Genomic DNA, 25,680 nt, shown 5'->3' with positions numbered 1-25,680 from the left:
TATACCCCTGCTGAGCAGGAACTGACGCAGCTCATCGCTCATGAATGAGAATTCCCTGTCACTGTAGATGTAGGCGGGGAAACCGAACAGAGCGAAGATGGTACTGAGGGCCTTGATGACGGTGGCAGACGTCATATCGGGGCATGGGATGGCGAAGGGGAATCTGGAGTACTCATCGACCACACTGAGAATGTACGTGTTACGGTCAGTGGAGGGGAGGGGCCGTTTGAAATCCACGCTGAGGCGTTCAAAGGGGTGGGAAGCCTTCACCAGGCACGCACGGTCTGGCCGGTAGAAGTGCGGCTTGCATTCCGCATAGACCTGGCAGTCCCTGGTGACTGTCCTTACTTCCTCGACGGAGTAGGGCAGATTGCGAGCTTTGACCAGATGGTACAATCGAGTGACCCCCGGGTGACAAAGGCTGTCGTGTAGGGCCCGGAGTTGGTCCACTTGTGCGCTGGCACATGTACCTCGGGAGAGGGCATCTGGGGGCTCGTTGAGTTTACCGGGGCCATACAAGATCTCGTAATTATAGGTGGAGAGCTCGATTCTCCACCGCAAGATTTTATCATTTTTGATCTTGCCCCGCTGTGTGTTATTGAACATGAAGGCTACCGACCGTTGGTCTGTAAGGAGAGTGAATCTCTTACCGGCCAGGTAATGCCTCCAATGCCGCACAGCTTCAACGATAGCTTGGGCCTCCTTTTCAACGGATGAGTGTCGAATTTCAGAGGCATGAAGGGTGCGGGAAAAGAATGCCACGGGTCTGCCTGCTGGTTTAGAGTGGCGGCTCGACGTCGCTTTCTACTTGGAAAGGCAGTGACTCGTCCACTGCGCGCATCCCGGCCTTGGCGATGTCTGCTCTGATACGGGCGAAATGTGTTGTGCCTCGGCCGCAAGGGGGAATTGGGTGGACTGAATGAGTGGGCGAGCCTTGTCCGCATAGTTTAGGACCCACTGAGCGTAGTAGGAAAAGAACACAGGCAGCGTTTGAGGGCCTTGGGGTAGTGGGGGAGGGGAAGTTCCATGAGGGGGCGCATGCGGTCGGGGTCGGGCCCGAGACGTCCGTTTTGGACTATATAGTCAAGAATGGCTAACCAGGTCGTGCTGAACACACACTTCTCTTTGTTGTAGGTCAGGTTGAGAAGAGTGGCAGTGCAGAGGAATTTATCGAGGTTGGCATCGTGGTCCTGCTGGTCATGGCCGCAGATGGTGACATTATCTAAGTACGGAAAGGTGGCCCGCAAACCGTACTGGTCGACCATTCGGTCCATCTCTCTTTGGAAGACCGAGACCCCATTTGTGACACCGAAAGGGACCCTAAGGAAGTGGTAGAGGTGACCGTCCGCCTCGAAGGCAGTGTATGGCCGGTCCGACTTCTGGATGGGGAGCTGGTGGTAGGCGGATTTCAGGTCAATTGTTGAGAAGACCCGGTACTGCGCAATCTGATTGACCATATAAGATATGCGTGGGAGGGGGTACGCGTCGAGCTGCATGTACCGATTGATGGTCTGGCTGTAGTCCCCAGTGTTTCTCCCCAGTTTTAACCACTACCACTTGGGCTCTCCAGGGGCTGTTGCTGGCTTCGATAATACCCTCCTTAAGCAGCCGCTGGACTTTGGACCTGATGAAGGTCTTGTCCTGGGTGCTGTACCATCTGCTCCTAATGGCAATGGGCTTGCAATCCGCAATTAGATTGGCAAAAAGGGAGGGGGGATCGACCTTGAGGGTCGCGAGGCCGCAAACGGTAAGGGGGGGGTAAGGGCCCGCCGAATTTGAGGATGAGGCTCTGGAGGTTGCACTGGAAGTCCAGGCCCAACAGGAGTGCAGCGCAGAGATTAGGAAGGACATAGAGGCGGAAGTTACTTAATTCTACGCCCTGGACCGTGAGGGTGACTGTACAAAAGCCTCAGATCGGGACGGAGTGGGATCCGGAGGCTAGGGAGATCCTTTGATTGGCAGGGTGGACCGTGAGGGAGCAGCACCTTACCATATCTGGGTGAACTAAGCTTTCGGTGCTCCCGGAGTCCAGCAGGCATGAGGTCGCATGGCCGTTGATTTTAACCATCGTCGAAGCGGTGGCCAGGTTGTGCGGTAGCCATCGGATGCTTCGGGTGGTGAGCGTGTGCAGATGTCGGGATGTCCGGAGACCCTGTGGGGGACAAGATGGCGGCGCCCATGGTGCGCACATTGCGGGGTTGGGACAAGATGGCAGCGCCCATGGTGCGCACAGCGCGGGGTCGGGTTAGATGGCGGCCATGGGGCACACGTGGCCGAAGGGGAACAAGATGGCGGCTCGCATTGTGCGTCTGGCGTGGGGGAGGGGGTGATAGTGGGCGCAATTGCAGCGGGTGCGCGGGTCTGGCACACAGCCGCGAAGTGGCCCTTTTTACTGCAGCCTTTACAAACTGCAGTGCGAGCCGGGCAGTGTTGGCGGGGGTGCTTCTGCTGACCGCAAAAGTAGTAGTGGGGACCCCCGAGGTGCACGGATCATCGTGCGGCGCAGGCATATTGGGAAGGCAGGGCCCCGGCTGAGGAGGTCGTCGGCGGGGTCCAGTAGGGGTAGGAAGGAGTAGAAGGGTGGGCAGCGCGGCTGGAAGGGTACGATTGTACATTATGGGATGCGACCGTCATGGAGAGCGCCAAGGTTTTTGCCTCCGCCAGTTCGAGCGTGGCCCCTTCCAGTAATCGTTCTCGGATGCGGTCCGATGCAATCCCCGTCACGAAGGCATCGCACATGAGGAGATTTGCGTGTTCGGCGGCCGTAACTGCCTGACAGTCACAGTCCCGGACGAGTGGAATTAGAGCCCGCCAGAAGTCTTCGATGGACTCACCAGGTAGTTGCGAGCGGGTGGCGAGCACATGCCTGGCGAAGAGCGTGTTCACCTTCTGTGTGTAGTGTTCCTTTCGGAGTTCCATTGCTTTTGTGTAATTCGTGGCATCTTGGATCAACGGGAACATGCTGGAGCTCAGTCTGGAGTACAGGACGTTTATCTTCTGAGACTCCGTTGGCGCAGGGTCCGCTGCCTTGCTGTAGGCCTCAAAACATGCTAGCCAGTGAGTAAAGTCTTTCCTGGCGTCGGGCGAGTGCGGATCCAGCTGCAGGTGATTGGGCGTAATTCGGATATCCATTCTGTGGAAAATCTGACTGTAATAAATTGATGCACGATCAATTGCACAAAGACTAAAGTTGGGTACAACTGTGGCTTTATTACAGTCAGATGTGTGGCCTCCTGCTGCAGCTGGCGAAATGGCAGGGCACTGGAGGTCATGCATATTTATACAGTTCTCCGTGGGCGGAGCCAGCCAGCAGGAGCTACTGGCGAATCTGTAGTGCAGGTGCTACCTTACATCTCCTATTACAGTGATTCACCACACCCCGATCACGGGCCTGGCCACCGCTGAGGCCACCCCCTGAGTCAGATTTCCCCTCCCCCCACCAGGACCGCCACTGCGGCCGCTGGTCCGAGCTCCTGCCGGGTGGTACCAGATGTGAACCTGGTACCACATCAGGTTCTAAACCTGCCCATCATGGACCCTGCATGTTACTGTCAAATTGGTGCCCCTTATTTCAGGTTTACTTTCTTTACTCCATTGAGTATTTGCTTACAAAGGCAAAACCATTAAATCAAAGGGTCCAGCTATAAACTCGCTGCTTACTCAGCGAGAACTCAGCCGGTTGACTGCGGTGAATCGCCGCGGGGGCCTCTTCCAACGGCCCCCAACCGGCGCCGCATCGACCGCGCGTGTGTGACTGGCGGGTCCGCAGAGAATCGCGGGAGCACTGTCGTGCCGGATTTCCAGCGTGAACAGCTATTCTCTGCCCCCCACGTCCGGCGTGGAAGGTCGGAGAATCCCGCCCATTACTCCAGACAGGGCCTATTAGAGCTTTGACTAACTCAGGTAGAACGTCTGCACCTTTACATTGAAGCCCCCTTGAAACGTGGGCCAACATTCCATTCACTGCCTTAATTTTATATTTTGTGAAATTGAGGTGAACTTTCAAAATCTCCCTCCAAAGGATCTTCATTGTTAAGATCACACGTTGTATTAAATAGCCAGTATCAATGGAGGAGGTAGCTGGAAACAGATATGTGAAATATGTATCATTTTGGACGAAGCGAGGGGAGCACAGTGGCGCAGTGGGTTAGCCCTGCTGCCTCACGGCACCGAGGTCCCAGGTTTGATCCCGGCTCTGGGTCACTGTCTGTGTGGAGTTTGCACATTCTCCCCGTGTTTGCGTGGGTTTCACCCCCACAACACAAAAGAATGTGCAGGGTAGGTGTATAGACCACGCTAAATTGCCCCTTAATTGGAAACAAATATTTGGGTACTCTAAATTTTTATTTAAAAATAATAATTTTGGACAAAGAGACCTAGAAATTCATCTCAGGTCAAAGCAAGATCATAAACACCGGGGGGGGGGGGGGGGGATTGGGAGAAGGGGAACCTATTTCCCCCGCAAGGTTTAACGGTGATATCATTCTCCTTCAGATTGGTTCTTGTGGTTTCCTGATATGGTAAATACGTGGTAACCTCGGATTACAACCAAACTGTGTGCTAATTGACACAAATAAGCACAACAGGAAGATGAGCGCGTTACTGATGTGAGAGGGAGGAGTTCCATTCTGTGGGACCGTGACGGCTGTGCTAAGCTAGGAAGGAGGTGTGCCCCTGTGACAGGCCCCACCTGACCCAAACTTAGACCAGTGTCCTGGTGGAAAGGGTTAATAGGGCTGTGGATGACCTTTTAAACTAAGAAGGTGTGGAGTGGTTATTGGGTGGATGGTGGGGGTAATATGGGAGGAATAATGCAAGTCTAAACACAAAAGATAGAGTGGCTGTAAGGAATAAAGGTAACCAATTGGAAACAACTCCAATAATAGAAGAGAGCTGAAATAAGTAACAATGCTCCATTGAATCTACAGCACAGAACAGGCCATTCAGCCCAAATGATTAATGCCGACATTAGTGCTGCACATGAACCACCTCCTCTTTATCTAACTCTATCAACATATCCTTCTGTTCCTTTCGAAAGAATTGTCATTTTATAACAGCTTTCTCGTCTTCCGGATAACCCCAAAGAACTTTACAGCCAATGAAGTACATTTTGTGAGGTTTAGTCAATGTTGTGATGTAGGGTTGCACGTTCTCCCCGTGTCAGCGTGAGTCTCACCCCCACAACTCAAAGATGTGCAGGGTAGGTAGATCGGCCACGCTAAATTGCCCCTTAATTGGGAAAAAAATGTTGTAACGTAGGGAATGTGGCAGGCGATCGGTGCACAATAAGAACCTATGAGTAAGCAGCGTGTTTATAGCTGGACCCTTTGATTTAATGGTTTTGCCGTTGTAAGCAAATACTCAATGGAGTAAAGAAAGTAAACCTGAAATAAGGGGCACCAATTTGACAGTAACATGCAGGGTCCATGTGGGCAGGTTTAGGACAGACATCAGGATGTATTTTTTTAACACACTGATCAACAGCAAGAGCACACCGTCTTGGCTCTGGATCCCTTTAATAATGAGGAAGGAATTGTGGACAGCATGGTTGCACAGAGGTTAGCACTGCTGCCTCACAGCAACAGGGACCTGGGTTTGATTCTGGCCTGGGTTGACTGTGTAGAATTTGCACGTTCTCCTCATGTCTGCGTGGGTTTCCTCCGGGTGCTCCGGTTTCCTCCCACAGTCCAAAGATGTGCAGGTTGGTGGATTGGCCATACTAAATTGCCCTTAGTGTCCAGGGATGTGCAGGTTAGGCGGGGTTACAGGGATGGGGCGGGGGACTGGGCCAAGGTAGGATGCTCTTTGTCGGTGCAGACTGGAGGGGCTGACTGGTCTCCTTCTGTACTCTAGGGATTCTTTGGAAGAAATTATGTGATCAATCAGAACGGTCTTCGCTTAAACCCAGTTGGAAAAACGCTTGGGCTTTCCGACTGAGTTCTGTTAGAATCGTGGGGTTGTTCTAGTTTTCCATGTGTGCTGTGTGTAATATCTGAACGGCATTGCTTTTGTGCAGGAGTACTGACTTTCTGAAAGTGCGGCCCTGCTGTTGGTTGTGGCAGAATACACTTCAGTCTGAATGAGACTGAAACTCTTTTCTTTGTAAAGAGTGCCACAATGTGGCTGTATTGGCTCCCTGCATGCTCTTGCAGAAGTGCTGATGGATTGTTGCCCAGTGAAGGGAGGCATCTTACAGAGCTCACCATTACATTTTAACAAATAGTTTTATTTGTATATCACATGGTTAATACCTTTTTTTTGGAGTGGCTGTCAGCTGTGGCTCAGCATTCACCTCAGAGTCAGAAGGTTAGTAGTTCAAGTTCCACTCCAGAAACTTGGGCTCAACATGAAGACCGATGCCCCAATACAGTACTGAGGGAGTGCTGCACTGTTTGGGATAGTATTGAGAGAGTGCTGCACTGTTTGGGACAGTGCTGATGGAGTGCAGCACTGTTTGGGACAGTAGTGAGGGAGTGCTGCATTGTTCGGGACAGTACTGATGGAGTGCTGCACTGTTTGGGACAGTACTGAGGGAGTGCTGCATTGTTCGGGACAGTACTGAGGGGGTGCTGCATTGTTCGGGACAGTACTGAGGGAGTGCTGCACTGTTTGGAACAGTACTGAGGGAGTGCTGTACTTATCGGGACAGCACTGAGGGAGTGCTGCACTGTTTGGGATAGTACTGAGGGAGTGCTGCACTGTTTGGGATAGTACTGAGGGAGTGCTGCACTGTTTGGGATAGTACTGAGGGAGTGCTGCACTGTTTGGGATAGTACTGAGGGAGTGCTGCACTGTTTGGGATAGTACTGAGGGAGTGCTGCACTGTTTGGGATAGTACTGAGGGAGTGCTGCACTGTTTGGGATAGTACTGAGGGAGTGCTGCACTGTTTGGGATAGTACTGAGGGAGTGCTGCACTGTTTGGGACACAGTGCACTGTGTGGAGTCTGCACGTTCTCCCCATGTCTGCGTGGGTTTCCTCTGGATGCTCCAGTTTCCTCCTATAGTCCTAAGATGTGCAGGTTAAGTTGATTGGCCATGCTAAAATAGTCCCTTTCTGCCCAAAATGGTTAGGTTACGATGATAGGGTGGACGCATGAGCTTAAGTAGGGTGCTCTTTCCTAGGGCCGGTGTAGAGTCGATGGGCCTATTGTCCTCCTTCTGCACTGTAAATTCTATGTTTCTATGAACCTGATGCCTGCCAATCTGCGGCTGAACTGTAGTAACCTGCTTTGATCCAGATTCCCACATTAATCTGCCTTTGATCAATATTCTCACATAAACCTGTGTTGATCCATATTCCCACATTAAGCTGTGTTGATCCATATTCCCACATTAATCTGCCTTATATCCATACTTCCACATCACCTATGTTGATCCATATCCTCACTTCACCTGTGTTGATCCATATTCCCACATCACCCTGCGTCAATCCAAATTCCCACATTAAACTGTGTTGGTCCATATTCCCACATTAACCGGTGTTGTCTCATATTTCCATATTAATCTGCCTTTGATCCATATTACCACATTAACCTGTGTTGATTCAAATTCCCACAAAAACCTGCCTTTGATCCATATTCCCATATTAACCTGCCTTTTATCCATATTCCCACATTAACCTGTGTTGATCTATATTCCCATAGTAACCTGCCTTTGGCCCATATTCCCACATTAACCTGGCTTTGGTCCATGTTCCCACATTAACCTGGCTTTGGTCCATGTTCCCACATTAACCTGGCTTTGATCTATATTCCCACATTAACCTGACTTTGATCCATATTCCCACATTAACCTGACTTTGATCTGTTTTCCCACATTAACCTGTGTTGATCCATATTCCGACATTAACCTACCTTCGATCCATATTCTTTGATACATATCCTGACCAACAATTCTCAGGCTTCACAATTTCAGTGACTGTAACTCCTGGCATCCACAGAGAATTGGTGCCACCAGCCTTGGGTACAGTGGAACCTTTCCGAACTCCCTCTCCGACTGCCCTTTCCCTTTGCAGGGAAAAATGTTCCTTTTCATAGAACATAGAACATACAGTGCAGAAGGAGGCCATTCGGCCCATCGAGTCTGCACTGACCAATTTAAGCCCTCACTTCCACCCTATCCCCGTAACCCAATAACCCTTCCTAACCTTTTTGGACACTAAGGGCAATTTATCATGGCCAATCCACCTAACCTGCACGTCTTTGGACTGTGGGAGGAAACCGGAGCACCCGGAGGAAACCCACGCAGGCACGGGGAGAACGTGCAGACTCCGCACAGATAGTGATCCAGCGGGGAATCGAACCTGGGATCCTGGTGCTGTGAAGCCACAGTGCTAGCCACGTGTGCTACCATGCTGCCCAAGTACTTAGACAATCCGCTTCATTTCAGATCACTACAAATTACTACATGAAAAATAAATTCACCTCATTTCACTCTTCTTTTGTAAGATTGAGCTGTTCATTAAACAAATTAAGTTTACAGGCAGCAGTATGTGTTCAGGAATGTGCACTTGGGATAGGTGGCAATGGGTAAAACCGATGCCCTCGTGCACCAGGGATTGTTCAAAGTTATGGGTTAATCATCTGTTGCTGTGGAATCTCCTCATCGTCTGGGATATAATTGATTCTTTCTACAGGGTGCTGTTGGACGTAAGATACTGATCTGTGCCGTGTGTGTGTTCATGCATCTGTCGCTTTTAGAAGTATTTCCCATCTCCTACAACACAGATGACACCTTTATGGTCACAGCATCGATCCCCAGGCGGTTGCTCTATCTCTACATTTCTCTCCTCGCCTGCAGACCCAAGTATTATTTTGCGTGGACTATTGGTAAGAACAATATTAGACCAAACACATGTAGCAGATTTATGGTTCTGAGTGCAGAAACCACTAAATGCTAGCGGACAGTCATAAAAAGTAATTTAAAAAGTGAATATTGCCTTTCATTTCAAGAGGGCTTGAAGTTATGCTATCGCCATGCAGAGTTCTGTTCAGACCCCATTTGGATTTCTGCATACAATGTCGGGTACCACATCAATGGTGTATGGGCCCAAGAAGGGGTACAGCTCAACCCGCACCAGAATTATATTGGGGTTATAAGGGTTTGTGTTATTGTGTGGTTGCGCATCCTACAGGGGTATAAAATGAAGATAGGTTGCATTGGCAAGGCGAGTATAGAAGATTAAGCGGTGACTTAATTGAGGTATTTAGCATTGGAAAAGATTTGATAGAAACTATTTCACTCTGATGGGAGAATCCAGAGCAAGGGGACATGACCTTATAATTAAAGTTGGGTTGTTCAGGGGCAGCGACAGGAATCACACAAAGAACAGTGAAAATCTGGAGCTCTATTCCCCAAAATACTGTTGATGGTGGAGGTCATTTGAAAATTTCAAAATTCCGAATGATAAATTTTTGTTAGGCAAAGGTATTTAGAGTTACAAAACTGTAGTGGGTAAATGGAGTTAAGATGCAGGTCAGCCATATTCTAATCAAAAGGCAGAATAGGTGAAAATTTCTGAATGGTGTCCTCCTGTTCCTTTGTTCTGAACAGGAATCGCGAGTAAACTTTCATTTTGTCTCTGGTTTCAAGCCTCCCTGTGCCAACTCCCAGAGTATTGGGCATAAAGTTTGTCTCCTCTGTCTTGTGCAGGAGGCTGAAGTGTGGCCCCTCACAGTTAATCATGGGTTGGCAGGTTGGCAATATGCCTCAGCGAAGCCACAAGGAATGAAATGCTGCAGCTTCATTGACTGCCTGAAGCTTCCACAAATAAGCTAATGAGTGATAACCAATGGGCAGGATACTGAAATGAACCCCACTGCTCTTCTCCAAAATGGTGGCGAGGGAATATTTCCCCCCCAAAATATACTTTATTCATAAAATTTGTGGAAGCACGTTACTAAACATTCCGACTTGAAAATTGCAGAAAGTGCAATGAAATTCGGCTTTTCTCTGGAAGTCTCGTGTTTTCTCATGTTCCACTCTGAAGTGCCTAAATACAATTTCAATACTCTTGATATTCATGCTGTACATTCAATGTCCAGCGTACTGCCTGAGGGGTTCTACACCGCTTCTAGCCGCTAGGTGTACCATAGCTGAAAGGCTTTAGATGTTGGCCTTTCTCTATTGTGCCTTTGCAGTGGCTGCCCCCAGCTTTATTGTATCCCTCAGCATATAGTCTTAAACTTTGGAATGTGCCAGTCTCCAACACTTGGGGCGCCATTCTCCCAAAAGGGAACCGAGTCCCCTCGCGAGGGTGTTTTGCCACGTGTTTCCTGGCGCTCGCAGTGCCACGAAACACATTGCTATTCAACACGAATCTCATTGTATAAGGGGCCTGAACGGAGAAGGCACAGCCAAGGCCGCACATAGCCCCCTTTTGTACAGTGGGGAGCTCTGCTAGCCGGAACTCTCCAGTGTAGCAGCGTACCGATCTCCGAGGTCCCCAAACGATTGGAGAGAGGCTAACTGCCTCGCTCTAATATGCAGATTTGACAAAAAGTGATCCTGCCCACAATGGGTGGGATTCACATCACAGCATCTCGTGAGATCATGTTGGATATCGCGAGGCATGGCGAGCTGGGTAGAACTCCCGGCTTTCAGCGGCCACTCTGCGAGCTGCTTTTCGGGCCCAGTGTGGCTGTTGGATCGCGCCTTTGGTCTTTGCACTTGAAGATTGACAGGTTTCGGGCAGACCAATGAGCACCTTTCACCAAGTTGATGATCAGCTACAGCTGATATTTGTCTTGGTGTAAGACCCTGGAAATAGCTCTAGAGCACAGAGTGTTGCGTCACGGAGCTGTTGGGGATGGACTTCAGCAAAAACCATTGCATTTCTCTCCAGACCTTCTTTGCAAAAGTACATGCAATAAGGAGATGGGCAAGTGTCTCTTCCCAGCACACCCACCTGAGGGGTAACTAGATGTAACCTCAGTTTAATAAGTAAAGTCACCATAGTCCCAGATGACCATAGGCTGTTTTCCCTTTTGAGGGGGAGAGCTGACTGCTGGTTATTTAACCTGAGGGTCAGCACACCTCAGGCGAGGGGCAACGTTGAGAATGCAGGCCTTCCTGAATAACCTCTTGTCGATACGGGAATTGAGCCCGCGCTATTGGCCTTGCTCTGAAGCATGAACCAGCTGTCCATCCAACTGAGCTAAACCGGCCCCTAACCTCAGTTTAGCATCTCCTCTGAAAGACAGGCAGTGGGATTCTCCATTCATGAGACGAAGTGTTAAGCCAGGGGCAGGATTCGCAGACTTCCACGACAGCAAAACTGGACCGACTCAGTGACCGTTGCGGGGCTAGCACTGGCGCCATGTCCTTCCAATGAAAAATGGTGCGGGATTCGCTGGGTGCGTGAGTGACACTCGGGAGGCTGACAAGCTGCAACCACGTATACACATTACACTCCCCACACACACTCATCCCGGCCAACAAGATGGCACTGGTTGTGCTGGAGCGCACCCATCCCGCGGGGGCCAGAGGGCACCTAGGAGGGTGGCCCGCGAGGACACCCATACAACCTGTGGCCCTACGTTCACAGTGGGCAGTCAGCGGCGTGCCCAGCTGCATGGCTGCCTTGCAGACCGCGGCAATGGTGTTCTGAGCCCGTCCACTCCGACCCCACAACCCACCTCCTGACCATCCCAGTTATGCACCCCACCCCACCCCCCTCCCCCCGGCCCTAGTAGAAGTCCCCGGGCAGCGGCACAGCTGTCAGCAAACTATGACGATGTTGCACACTTTCCGTACCCCACCTCTCTCCCTCAGCAGCCATGGTGCTTGTTTCACAATTTTTAAAAGCACAAGTGAACCGCGCCGTTGGGAATACGTCCCAATGGAGGAGAAGCATTGCGGAGGTCCCGGTGAATACGGGGTCGGGCCCGTATGGTATGCCAAAGGCTTTTACTGTATGTGTGGAGTGGAACGCATTTATGCCACTGTCAAGGCACCTAAGAATTGCGTGAAACTGGCGCCCACCACGATTCCGGCGTCAAAACCGATTCTCCGCCCAATTGCCTTTCCCAATTCCGGTGTCGGCCAACGATCAATCCCGTCCAGGACCTTTAACGATGCTCACTCCCTCACTGACCTGTTAGCCTAGGTTTTGTATTTAAGTTCCTGGAGTAGAATTTGAACTTCCAATCTTCTTGCCCAGATGTGAGTGTGCTATTACTGAACCATGCTGACATCCAGTGTGTAAGTTGAAAAATAGCTTTGTTTGGATGTGTTACATGACTGCAGCTGCTGGTTTGTAGGCACAGGATTGATGGGACTGGTTGTGACTGTGATTGTTTTGCACATAGCTGATGCCGTCAATAATGCTGCCGGATTTGGATTCAGTGGATATGACAGTCGCGGTAATCCACGCTGGGATCTGGTCTCCAATCTTAACATCATCAAAGTAGAGGTACAAACTGGAAATGTACACATGCAAAATGAATACTCACACTCATACATCTATCCACACACCTCACACTCACAGACCTACACACACACACACCCCTACACAAGCGCATCTACACACACGCTTCATAACCCACAAATAATCTAGGTACAAATGCGCCTAGATAGTTACCCACACTCACACAGATTTACCCACTCGTCCACCCCATACACACACACCTTTACCACAAAATGGCTGAACTATAATTCATTGATGCTTTTATTTTTCAGTTTGCAACAAGCTTGAAGATGTTTATTGACAATTGGAACATACAAACAGCACTGTGGCTCAAAGAGTAGGTAGTTCTGGTCTACAGCACAGCACAAGCTCATAGTCTGCTTCAGACCATTTTATTGTCCTAGGGTGGTGGTGGTGGTGGTGGGGGGGGAGAAATGTGGATGATTAAATTTTACACAAGATATTGTGATTCAAGAATGCATTGTCTGCAAGTGTAGTGATAGCAGATTCAACAGTAAAATCCAGAAGGAAATTGGCTATGTACTCAAAGGAAAATATTTAGAGCCATGCGAAAGAAGGGAATGGGATTAATTAGATAATTTTACTGAAGAGCATACACAGGCATGATGGACTGAATGGCCCCCTTCTGTGCTTTGTCATTCCATGATTCCATGATAGAATATGATGCTAAATGTTACTAATCAATGCTGCTGTTGTCTCCCATTAGAGTCTGCTATGATCGATGTCCATTCAATCCCACATTGGTGACATTTTTTCTATCTGCAATATGGCATGGTGTTTATCCTGGCTATTACTTCACTTTCATCACAGGCATGCTCATGACACTGGCAGCAAGAACAGTAAGTGACGCTGGATAGCTTGGACTGGTGTTCTGCAGTATAGTTATACCAAAAGAGTTGTAGACACTGAAGGATCTGGGGCCGGGATCATCCCTTCCGGGGACTAAGTCCCCATGCTGGTGGGAAAACCAGCGGCAACGACTCCGGTGTCAACGGGCCCCCAAGGTGAGGAATTCTCACCCATCTCGGGGGCTAGGTGGACGCCAGAGGGATTGGCGCCACTCCAGCCGGTGCCGAAGGGACGGCGCGAGTTCGTGCATGCACCGAAGGGCCGGCGTGATCTCGCGCATGCGCAGACCGGCCGGCGTATTTTGCCGCATGTGCAGGGGGCTGTCTTCTCCGCGCCGGCCATGGCGAAGCCCTACAGCGGCCGGCGCGGAAGGAAGAAGTGCCCCCACAGAACAGGCCCACCCGCAGATCGGTGGGCCTTGATCATGGGTCAGGCCACCGTGGGGCCCCCGGAGTCGGATCCCCCCCGCGTCCCCCGAGAACCACTCCCGCCGACTTACCTGCCAGGTCCCGCCATGTGGGACCATACGTAACCCACGTTGGCGGGACTGGCCAAATACGGACGGCCACTCGGCCCAACGGGGCCCGGAGAATTGCCGGGGGCGGGGGGGGGGGGGGGCGCTGCCAGCAACCCGTGACCTGCGTGGCGTGAATCCCACCCCCGCCCGGAAAACAGCGCTGGAGAATACGCCAGCCGGCGGTGGGGCGGGATTCGCGCCGCCCCCGGGGATTCTCCGATCCGGCGGGGGGTCGGAGAATCCCGCCTGGGGTCTGACTTTTTCCCCATTGTGGGGCAACTCCCCCTCCTCCCCCCTTCACTCGCATTTAAATAGCGCCATTCACAACCTCCGAATGTCCCAGAGCTCGTTACAGTCACATGAAGCACTTTTGAAATAAAGTCACTGTTGAAGTATAGGAAATGCGACAGCCAGTTGGTACCCAACAAGCTCCCACAAACAGCAAGTGATAATGATCATATATAAACTGTCATCTGTCCCTCTTGATGTTGGCTGGGGGATAAATGTTGGCCAGGATATTGGGGAGAATTCTCCTGTTCTTATTTGAGGTGAATGATCTCTGACATTCGCCTGAGAGGCTGACGGCATCTCAATTTAATACCTCGTCTGAAAGACAGCACGTCCGACAGTCCAGCCCTCCCTCAGTACTGTATAGAATATCAGCCGAGATTTTGTGCTCAGGTTTTTGGAATGTGACTTAATCACACAACCTGACCGAGAGGGAAGAATGTTGAGAACAAAGAACAAAGAAATGTACAGCACAGGAACAGGCCCTTCGGCCCTCCAAGCCCGTGCCGACCATACTGCCCGACTAAACTACAATCTTCTACACTTCCTGGGTCCGTATCCTTCTATTCCCATCCTATTCATATATTTGTCAAGATGCCCCTTAAATGTCCCTATCGTCCCTGCCTCCACTACCTCCTCCGGTAGTGAGTTCCAGGCACCCACTACCCTCTGCGTAAAAAACTTGCCTCGTACATCTACTCTAAACTTTGCCCCTCTCACCTTAAACCTATGCCCCCTAGTAATTGACCCCTCTACCCTGGGGAAAAGCCTCTGACTATCCACTCTGTCTATGCCCCTCATAATTTTGTATACCTCTATCAGGTCGCCCCTCAACCTCCTTCGTTCCAGTGAGAACAAACCGAGTTTATTCAATCGCTCCTCATAGCTTATGCCCTCCATACCAGGCAACATTCTGGTAAATCTCTTCTGCACCCTCTCTAAAGCCTCCACATCCTTCTGGTAGTGTGGCGACCAGAATTGAACACTATACTCCAAGTGTGGCCTAACTAAGGTTCTATACAGCTGCAACATGACTTGCCAATTCTTATACTCAATGCCCCGGCCAATGAAGGCAAGCATGCCGTATGCCTTCTTGACTACCTTCTCCACCTGTGTAGCCCCTTTCAGTGATCTGTGGACCTGTACTCCTAGATCTCTTTGACTTTCAATACTCTTGAGGGTTCTACCATTCACTGTATATTCCCTACCTGCATTAGCCCTTCCAAAATGCATTACCTCACATTTGTCCAGGTTAAACTCCATCTGCCATCTCTCCGCCCAAGTCTCCAGACAATCTAAATCCTGCTGTATCCTCAGACAGTCCTCATCGCTATCCGCAATTCCACCAACCTTTGTGTCGTCTGCAAACTTACTAATCAGACCAGTTACATTTTCCTCCAAATCATTTATATATACTACAAAGAGCAAAGGTCCCAGCACTGATCCCTGTGGAACACCACTGGTCACAGCCCTCCAATTAGAAAAGCATCCCTCCATTGCTACCCTCTGCCTTCTATGGCCTAGCCAGTTCTGTATCCACCTTGCCAGTTCACCCCTGATCCCGTGTGACTTCACCTTTTGTACTAGTCTACCATGAGGGACCTTGTCAAAGGCCTTACTGAAGTCCATATAGACAACATCTACTGCCCTACCTGCATCAATCATCTTAGTGACCTCCTCGAAAAACTCTATCAAGTTAGTGAGACACGACCTCCCCTTCACAAAACCGTGCTGCCTCTCACTAATACGTCCATTTGCTTCCAAATGGGAGTAGATCCTGTCTCGAAGAATTCTCTCCAGTAATTTCCCTACCACTGAAGTAAGGCTCACCGGCCTGTAGTTCCCGGGATTATCCCTGCCACCCTTCTTAAACAGAGGAACAACATTGGCTATTCTCCAGTCCTCCGGGACATCCCCTGAAGACAGCGAGGATCCAAAGATTTCTGTCAAGGCCTCAGCAATTTCCTCTCCAGCCTCCTTCAGTATTCTGGGGTAGATCCCATCCGGCCCTGGGGACTTATCTACCTTAATATTTTTTAAGACACCCAACACCTCGTCTTTTTGGATCACAATGTGACCCAGGCTATCTACACCCCCTTCTCCAGACTCAACATCTACCAATTCCTTCTCTTTGGTGAATACTGATGCAAAGTATTCATTTAGTACCTCGCCCATTTCCTCTGGCTCCACACATAGATTCCCTTGCCTATCCTTCAGTGGGCCAACCCTTTCCCTGGCTACCCTCTTGCTTTTTATGTAAGTGTAAAAAGCCTTGGGATTTTCCTTAACCCTATTTGCCAATGACTTTTCATGACCCCTTCTAGCCCTCCTGACTCCCTGCTTAAGTTCCTTCCTACTTTCCTTATATGCCACACAGGCTTCGTCTGTTCCCAGCCTTTTAGCCCTGACAAATGCCTCCTTTTTCTTTTTGACGAGGCCTACAATATCATTCGTCATCCAAGGTTCCCGAAAATTGCCGTATTTGTCTTTCTTCCTCACAGGAACATGCCTGTCCTGTATTCCTATCAACTGACACTTGAAAGCCTCCCACATGTCAGATGTTGATTTGCCCTCAAACATCCGCCCCCAATCTATGCTCTTCAGTTCCCGCCTAATATTGTTATAATTAGCCTTCCCCCAATTTAGCACATTCATCCTCGGACCACTCTTATCCTTGTCCACCAGTACTTTAAAACTTACTGAATTGTGGTCACTGTTACCGAAATGCTCCCCTACTGAAACATCTACCACCTGGCCGGGCTCATTCCCCAATACCAGGTCCAGTACCGCCTCTTCCCTAGTTGGACTGTTTACATATTGTTTTAAGAAGCCCTCCTGGATGCTCCTTACAAACTCTGCCCCGTCTAAGCCCCTGGCACTAAGTGAGTCCCAGTCAATATTGGGGAAGTTGAAGTCTCCCATCACCACAACCCTGTTGTTTTTACTCTTTTCCAAAATCTGTCTACCTATCTGCTCCTCTATCTCCCGCTGGCTGTTGGGAGGCCTGTAGTATATGGTGACAATGGTCTTCTTATGGAGAGCTGTCTCTGTATTAATGTGCTGTTTATGGTCGCAATATCTGGTCTGTATTTATCACTGGGGTACTCTGTCAGATTATTTTTTAAAAAACACAAATTAAACCATGAAAAAAATGACTCAGAGCAGAATCGGAGAAAAGAACCGAGAGAGGTGAAGCAGAGAGAATTGGTTGCGAAGTTCCAACAGTTTTCTGCTGATTTGAAATATAGTCAATGAAATCAAAGCAATGGGAGATGGAGCCAGACATGGAGTTAGGAAGCAGGGATAAGACCAACAATGGGGGAACAGAGTTGAATGGATGTTGGAGATCCAAAGAGCACTCTTGTACCTTCACCACATGGACTGCAGCAGTTCAAGAAGGCAGTCCATCACCTCCTTCTCAAGGGCAGTCAGAGATGGGAAATTAATGCTGGCCTAACTGGCGACACCCACATCCCGTAAACACATTTTAAACAAAACTAAAGGTTCAGGGTGAAGGGTGTGGCGATTTGTACAATGGCCCCAACAAGCAATTGCTTCAAAAGATTGCTTCTTGTGACTAGCAGAATAGGTAGAGGCCGGTTATTCTATGGCAGCAGAATACATCTCCTAAGTAACCTTCCCACAATCTGCAAGGCACAAGTCAGGAGTGTGATGGAATGCTTTCCATTTACCTGGATGAGTGCAGCTCCAACAACATTCAAGAAGCTCGGCACTATCCAGCACAGAGCAACCCACTTGCTCAGCATCCCAGCCACCGCCTTAAACTTTCACTCTCTTCACCACCAGCGCACCCTGGCTGCTGTATGTATCATCCACAAGATGCACTGCAGCAAATTGCCATGGTTTCTTTGCCAGCACCTTCCAAACCCACAATAATAATAATAATCACTTAAACCGCTACCATCTAGAAGGATGAGGACAGCAGACACTTGGGAACACCTGCAAGTTTCCCTTCAAAACACTTACCATTCTGAGAATGAACAAGAAATAGTCTAGACGTTCTCCTCTTGAACTTCACCATTCGATTAGGCCACAGCCGATCCGACTCTCAATTCCATTTCCTCAAAAAGTTTAATTTTTTTTCCTGTGTGCGTTTGTTTTTATTCAGGTGAGAAACAATCTGAGGCCCCGCTTCCTAGTTTCGCCAACACGCAAGGCATTCTATGACGTAGTGACATGGGCTACTACACAGATGGTTGTGAGTTATACTGTGACACCATTTGTCCTTCCATTTGTTGACTCATCAATCAAGTTTTACAGGTAAGTCAATGAGTCAAACTAACAAAATAATTCAAAGTGATTTGTTATTTATGTCCCTTGCTATCAAGGACAGCACAATGTAGTATAGGCAACTTAAGGCCCTGTTATTAATAACCAGTAAATATGTAGTAATGAGGGCATCTTTCTTATAACCCTATCACAGGATGTGGGATGCACTGACAAGGCCAGCATTTGTTGCAATTCCTTAATTGCCCTTGAACTGAATAGCTTGCTAGGTCATTTCAGAGGGCAGTGAAGAGTGCAATACGTCCTTGTTATTTTGTTTCCAGATGTTGGTAATAATCACATTTTAAGCATGGAAAGAGCAGAACTCTTTGGAAGGGGTTCTCCTGTCCCCCAGCCATGTGTTTCTCGGTGGCTCACCATTCACTGGCGGCAGCATTCACCCTTCTCGTAGCTTCTCAATGAGATTTCCGGGGGAGTCTGGTGTTGGGTGTGGCAGTGACCCTCAAGGGCCTGAGGAGGAAGGCAGCCCAGACAGGCTAGAGAAGGAGGTATTCCAGGCAGGCCCAAGGGGGGGTGGAGGAGTGACGGGCTGCTGAATGAGCTGGGCAAGGTGGTTTGGGGATAGTCTGCTGAGTCTGTCTGTCAGGGGGAGGGGATGGGAGTTGAGTAGTGGTGTGTGTGAGTGTTGGGGAGGCAGCAAGGAGCATCTGCAGCATCAAGCTTCAAGGTAGCAGTGTGCACAACACGATGGGGTTCAGGAGGCTGACTAAGTAAAATACTTTATACTGTATTTAGATGTTGTGGTGGGCATTGTCCTTTATCTGAGCAATCCATTTGAGCCTTCATGAACCTGCTGATGCTGTATATTTTCTCTCTTTGAATTTAGCAGTTCAGTGTTTCTAGTCCCCCAAACTCTCCCAACCCCCTTCAAGAGTTGGTCACCCTGACAATCTCCTGTGTCTCTGTTTGGAGTTTAATCTTTCAAAGAGCTGGAAGAGGCACGATAGGTTAAATGTAAGGTTCTGTGAATTCAATATGTGTATTTTGTCCTTTCAGGACCTGGTACTTTGGTTTACATATCATCGCATTTATTCTTATCCTGGTGTTGCCAAAGAAACGAAGCTGTACATCAAAGGAACAGAAGCTCCTAGTGACTAAACAAACGGTGATAATGCACCATTGCAATGGGCAACTGAACGGACGAGCACTTGTGGACAGCTACCAAAACCATCAAATGAAGATTGACTAATGGGGAAAGGGACATCTAGAACTTAATAAGGGAGCAAGCAGAACATTTGATGGACTATTTTATACAAGCATAAGCAGCCAAAGAAATCTTCTCATTTCTAATATCATTAATGTTATTCGCAATATTATTGAAAGCTGCTCCTTGATTCAGTATTATCTGAAAAAAAAATGGTTTTGAGTCATGATAGATGAAGTGTGCAATGATCAAACCTTTGGGGGGGGGGGGGTATTTTCAAACCCGCTGTGACAATGATACGTGGGAGAGAATCGAGGGGAGGAGGGGGATAAAATTGCCTCAGTCGGAAAACCCAAACTGGATTTATCACCCTGCGGTCCATGTTTGTGCTTTAACCCACATGAAATATCAGGATGTCTAAGTAAGCCTCTCTGATATTATACTATTTAAATGAGGCTCCTGTCCTGGTATTTTGGTAGTGATTTAAAATTCACAACTCCTGCATGGTTTTCCTGGAATTCAGGAAGCACGGCATCTAAAAGGAGGCAGGAGTAGTCGTATCCAGGAGGTAAGTGACTACTTTAAGTTAGGGAGATTGCTTCCCTCCTGTGGTAAACCACTGTTAGTGTATTATATGTATTGTGGTAAACTGTTATGGTACTACATGTATTGTGGTAAACCACTGCCTGATGGCTCCGCCTATGGCTCCTCCCCTCGGGCTCGGTATAAAGCTGGCTGACCTCCGGGACTGCCCCAGTTCGGGATCAGTGGCCAGGAGGCTTCCTGTTTAGCTTATTAAAGCCTCAGTTTTGTTCACTACTCGTCTTGTGTTAATTGATGGCACATCACCTCCCCAACCAACACCACCCCCTTCCCCAGCCTGTCAAGCCAGCCTTCCCTTGCAATTGGGCAAATCCGTTTCCCCCCCCACCCCCAACCAATTCCCAATATTTTCTGATCGTTGGGAATTTCTACTGCTGCCTTTCCCAAGGCGCAGTTGGTCAGGATTTCAATCTGGCAGACCGGCAGGTAGGAAATGAAATGAAATGCCTCACTGTACATACCAGCGCCTTTGACGGGTGTAGATGCTTTGACAGCATTCCTCCTGGAAAGGCTACATGCCAAAGTTGGCGGCTTAAATATATCAGACCAAGATCGGGATTTTTGGGCCCGTCAGGGCAGGAGCTGCCGCAGGAGATTCGCCAGCCCAGTCAAAAGTTCATTGACTTTTGGTGGGATTGGACCATGCCGATGGCAGCCAGGGTTGAAAAATCCCACCCTAGACTTTAAAACATATCACCCTTGCGCTTTGAGTCACACATCCTACATCAAGGATACCAGAGAAAGGAAGTTATGCTAAATGGTTATAAGACACTAGTTCAGCGGTTCCTGCTGAAGTGTTGCGTCCATTTCTGGGCACCACATTTTAAGCAAGTTGTCAAGGCCTTTTGAGGTGTGGGTGCAGAAGAGACTTACTGGGATAGGGTGAGTGATTTCTGTCATGTCGAGAGACAGGAGAAGCTGCATTTTCCTCTTCGAGAAGAGAAGGTTTAGGGAAGGTTTCTGGGGGTTGGTTAACTCAGTTGGCTGGATGGCTGGTTCGTGATGCGGAGTGACGCCAATGGCGTGGGCTACAGGCTGAAGTTATTTATGTCGGCCCGCCTTCTCAACCTTGCCCCTCGCCTGAGATGTGATGACCCTCCGGTTAAGTCACCACCAGTCAGCTCTCTCTCAAAAGGGGAGTGCAGCCTATGGCCTTCTGGGAGTGCGGTGACTTATTTATGATTCTAAGAGCCTGTGACTTGGCAAGGGTTGGGGGGGTTGGCAGGTGAGGGTGAATGAGTGAGATATATACAGAGAGAAAGAAAGATAGCATAAAATTCACAAATCTGCTATATATCAATGTCAGAAATGATCACATGACTAAGCTGGGGGTTAGCTGCCCCTCGATAGGAGTGACTGTGATCAGGGAAGGGGGCGAGGGTAAATTCACAGGGCCGACTTCATAAATCGCGGCTCTCTGGGTCACTCGGTGTGTAATTGAGACGCAAAATGAACCTGCCAGGTTCTACATGCAGCCAAACAAGTTTCCTCCAACCTTCCATTAGCTAATCCCATGTCCTAATTTAACATGTCCTCATGTTTATGAGGAATAAAGGAACCTATCTCGCTGCTCCTTCAATGTATCTGTCCATCTCAATCACTCCCTGAAGTAGTGAATTCCACAGTCACACCAGTTTCTGAGTAATGAAGTTTCTCTAGAAATCCAAACTGGATTTATTCGAAACAATATTATATTTACTACATTTATGGTCTTTAACTTTCACCTCTGTCGTCCGCCACCTCCCTCCACACACCCCCCGTCCTCCCCCCCCCCCAAATAACTGGAAACATCACCTCCATGTCAACATTAATCACAACCCTTCACAATTTTAAAGACTTCAATAGGTCATCGACCAGACTTTTCTTTTCAAAAGAAAATGGCCCTAGTTTATTTAATCCTATGGGCATTTCTGGATTTTGAATGAAAAGCTCTTTTTGTTAGACTTGGAACTGGAGTCATCACTAATGTCCGGATCAGTTTTACAGTTTGATCATTGGATCTGAACTGGCCATAAGCCATTGGAATTGAATTCAAAGGTATCCAGGAAGATGTGCTTTTGGGAATATCTTTGTGCAAGAGTATTTAAAAACTGTTTTCTATGACCATGTTTTATCTGTGAATGTAACCTTTAAGATAAGATAGTTCAGCTATGTGCTTACAATTTCCTTTCCATTGATGAGCCAGTCAGAATGATTGACATGGTTCATTGAGACTGGATTGCATTGGAGGGGATTAGGAGAGAACCAAATGAGAATTCTTGCTGGTACTTGATCTTCGGTTGGGCAGAAGGACTGACTGCGTTATGTCAAATAGCTCTTCCACCATTTCTACTCAAACTAATCAATTAAAGGTAGATTTTTTTTTTAACAGGATTAGATGGATAATGTCTAAAATTTCTAACAACCAATGTCGGAGGGAGTGTAATGAGTGACTGTGTTTAAGTTCACACCAGTGAACTACTTGTCATCTCATTCATCACCTTTGGTAACAGTATTAATAAGAACTGTGAATATTTGACATGTATACGAGATATTTGCCATCATCATCATGTTGTCCGTGACAACTTTGACCTTTATCTGTTCATGATGCGAACAGGAACCTGAGTATACTGACTGCCAGAAGAAGTCACTATATTGTCAATCATCCCCATTAGCTCAACCTCCCCAATGTAACGATGCAGATCAGAGTTTGATTCCATTTGCAACCTTAACTATGACTGATGTGCATTTCTTTTTCTGTGTCTTTTATTTTGAATTTATTGTAAAATTATGTCTTTTGAGTCCGGTGTCCAGCTTTGGCCTAAACCGTTTGATTCACACGAGTTGATGATTAAGGTCCATGTGAAGTTCGTGTGAAAAGATAAATTAACTGAGGTTGGCGCTCATGGGCATTGTTGAAAGGGGCAGATGATGGGGCACTCAGATACTCCTAGAAATGTCTGTGTTATTCTTTATCCCAGTCTTAACCTTGTGTTTGATGGTGCTGACTAGCATCCACTGTGTTCGCAACAAGTTTTCTTGAGATCATTTGCTGTTCACTTCTTTTCAATGCAAGTAATATTTTTCATGCCAAATAATATTGTATCTTTACCTGGAACCCGGTGAAAGGAAATCCCATAGAAATGTAATGATGAAAGCAATGATCAAACAATGTTTTGGAAGGGCTGAACATTTTTTCCTCTAATGCCTCATTGTGAACTCTCGATCTTCCCCCTAAATGTGGCAGATGTGCTTTTAAAGAGAAATGATGCTAAACTCCTTCATTCATACATTACCGCTCTTACGATTCATATATCTTTGAATCTGTTATTTTCAGATTCGGAGAGGTTCCCTGGCAATTTCTGAATCTCACAACCTATTACTGGCAAAATAGCGCCTGCGCTAGCAAATGAGTCAATGAAGGAGTCTGGCAAAATGTGACTATTAACCCTTTATGCTCTGACTAATCTCACTGAGCTGAAAGCTGCTTTATGAGTTATGTTACAAAGCAAATCTGAAGGTCAATCTAAAGGTCCATTGAAATAGTTTTACAGTACATTACTGCATTGTGTTCATTCTTTTAAAAAAAAGTGCACTAAAAGTTTTAAATCACATAAATGATGTGTCGTGCTATTTTTTATAATAATTTTGGTATTTTAAACTGGCTGTTGTTTTTGTTTTTGTTTTCTCTTTCTGGTCTGGCAATGTTTCGATCCCTCCATGGCCTTATCTCTCTCCAGCTCTGTGGCTTCCTCCAGTCCTACAACCGCCCAAAATCCCTGTGTTCCTCCACTTGTGTACCTGGTGCATCGCTGATTTTCGTCGCTCCACCACTGGCAGATGTACCTTGGTGCCTCAGCCCTAAACACTGGACTACCTCTCCAATCATCTCCGACTCTCTTCTTTGTGAGCTAACCAAATTTTGATAATCTGTCCCAATATCTCCTTCTCAGGCTCAGTGTCAAGTTTTGTTTGGTGATGCTCCTGTGAAGCTCCTTGGCGCATCTTACTACATGATACGTGATGCACGATCAATTACACAAAGACGAGACTAGGATGTAATCAAGGCTTTATTACACTGAGATGTGTGGCCTCCTACAGCAGCTGATGAAATGGCTGCTGTACTGGGAGCACACATATTTATACTCCGCCTACTGGGCGGAGCCAGTAGGCAGGGATCTAACCCATACCTGTATGGGGCTTACCGTAAAGCACCTATATCAACATCCTATATATACAATCATCAATGCTGACTGCTATATTCATCCCCTGTTAAAAAATGAGTCCGGCGGGGGTGGTGGAGAACTATATACAGAAAGTTGTGTTTTAAAAGTACAGATAATATTACAAATTCAGGCGGTCCGGTGCCTTGACCTGTCGTTGAGAGCACCGCAGTGCTGGTGGCGACAACGGCGGCGGCTTGGTCTTCGGTGACTCCGGGAGCATGTCGAAATCCTCTTCGTCCCCGGGTGTGAGCAAGGGGAGGATGGATTGTCCCGGAGTGGGGGCTGCAGTGGGGTGCGCCGGGGGGAGAGAGGGTGGTGCCGGGTCGGAGGGGGGGTATGTGTGGAACCAGTTAGTGCCGTTTCCCTGAGGGAGACTGTGTCTTGGCCGCCGTCGGGGTACGCTACGTAGGCGTACTGCGGGTTGGCGTGAAGTAGCTGTACCCTCTCAACCAACGGGTCTGCCTTGTGGAGTCAAACATGTCTTCAGAGGAGAACGGGTCCCGGAGCTGCCAGTCATGTCGGGAGCGAAACCCCGGAGGTGGACTGCCTTGGGAAGGCAAAGAGACGTTCATGGGGAGTTTCATTAGTCGCAGTGCACAGGAGCGACCGAATGGAGTGAAGTGCGTCGGGGAGGACCTCCTGCAAGCGGGAGGCCAGGAGATTTCTGGACCCTAGGGCCAGCTGGACGGCCCTCCAGACCGTCCCATTCTCCCTCTCCACCTGCCCGTTTCCCCTGGGGTTGTAGCTGATCGTCCTGCTCGAGGCAATGCCCCTGTTGAGCAGGAACTGGCGCAGCTCATCACTCATGAATGAGGATCCCCGGTCACTGTGGACGTAGGCGGGGAAGCCGAACAGAGCGAAGATGGTGTTGAGCGCTTTGATGATGGTGGCAGGCGTCATGTCGGGGCATGGGACGGCGAAAGGGGAACCTGGAGTACTCATCGACCACACTGAGAAAGTACGTGTTGTGGTCGGTGGAGGGGAGGGGCCCTTTGAAGTCCATGCTGAGGCGTTCAAAGGGGCGGGAGGCCTTCACCAGGTGCTCACGGTCTGGCTGGTAGAAGTGCGGTTTACACTCCGCGCAGACCTGACAGTCTGGTGATCGCCCTGACTTCCTCGATGGAGTAGGGCAGGTTGCGGGCCTTGATGAAAAGGTCAAAAAGTGTGACCCCTGGGTGACAGAGGTTGCCGTGCAGGGTCCGGAGTCGAGACACTTGTGCGCTGGCACATGTACCTCGGGATAGGGCATCGGGGGGGGGCTCGTTGAGCTTACAGGGGCGATACAAAATCTCGTAATTATAGGTGGAGAGCTCGATCCTCCACCTCAAGACTTTATCG

General features: G+C 48.6%; 1 protein-coding gene across 1 annotated transcript in view; it reads left to right on the top strand.

Annotated features, from left to right (window-relative positions):
- LOC140415425 (lysophospholipid acyltransferase 2-like) overlaps window positions 1-19,845 on the top strand; it is a 150,468-nt gene extending 130,623 nt beyond the window's left edge. The window contains exons 8-13 of the mRNA XM_072501053.1: window positions 8,637-8,829; window positions 12,310-12,413; window positions 12,680-12,744; window positions 13,135-13,267; window positions 18,212-18,363; window positions 19,387-19,845. Coding sequence (XP_072357154.1) covers window positions 8,637-8,829; window positions 12,310-12,413; window positions 12,680-12,744; window positions 13,135-13,267; window positions 18,212-18,363; window positions 19,387-19,579 — 840 coding nt within the window. The 3' untranslated portion in view covers window positions 19,580-19,845. The remainder of the gene's footprint in view (window positions 1-8,636; window positions 8,830-12,309; window positions 12,414-12,679; window positions 12,745-13,134; window positions 13,268-18,211; window positions 18,364-19,386) is intronic.
- Window positions 19,846-25,680: the final 5,835 nt, after the last annotated feature.

Source organism: Scyliorhinus torazame, chromosome 1 (genome assembly GCF_047496885.1).
Source record: "Scyliorhinus torazame isolate Kashiwa2021f chromosome 1, sScyTor2.1, whole genome shotgun sequence".
NCBI lineage: Eukaryota > Metazoa > Chordata > Chondrichthyes > Carcharhiniformes > Scyliorhinidae > Scyliorhinus > Scyliorhinus torazame.
The sequence above is the reverse complement of the archived record's forward strand: the minus strand, read 5'-3'. Positions and strand labels throughout refer to the sequence as shown.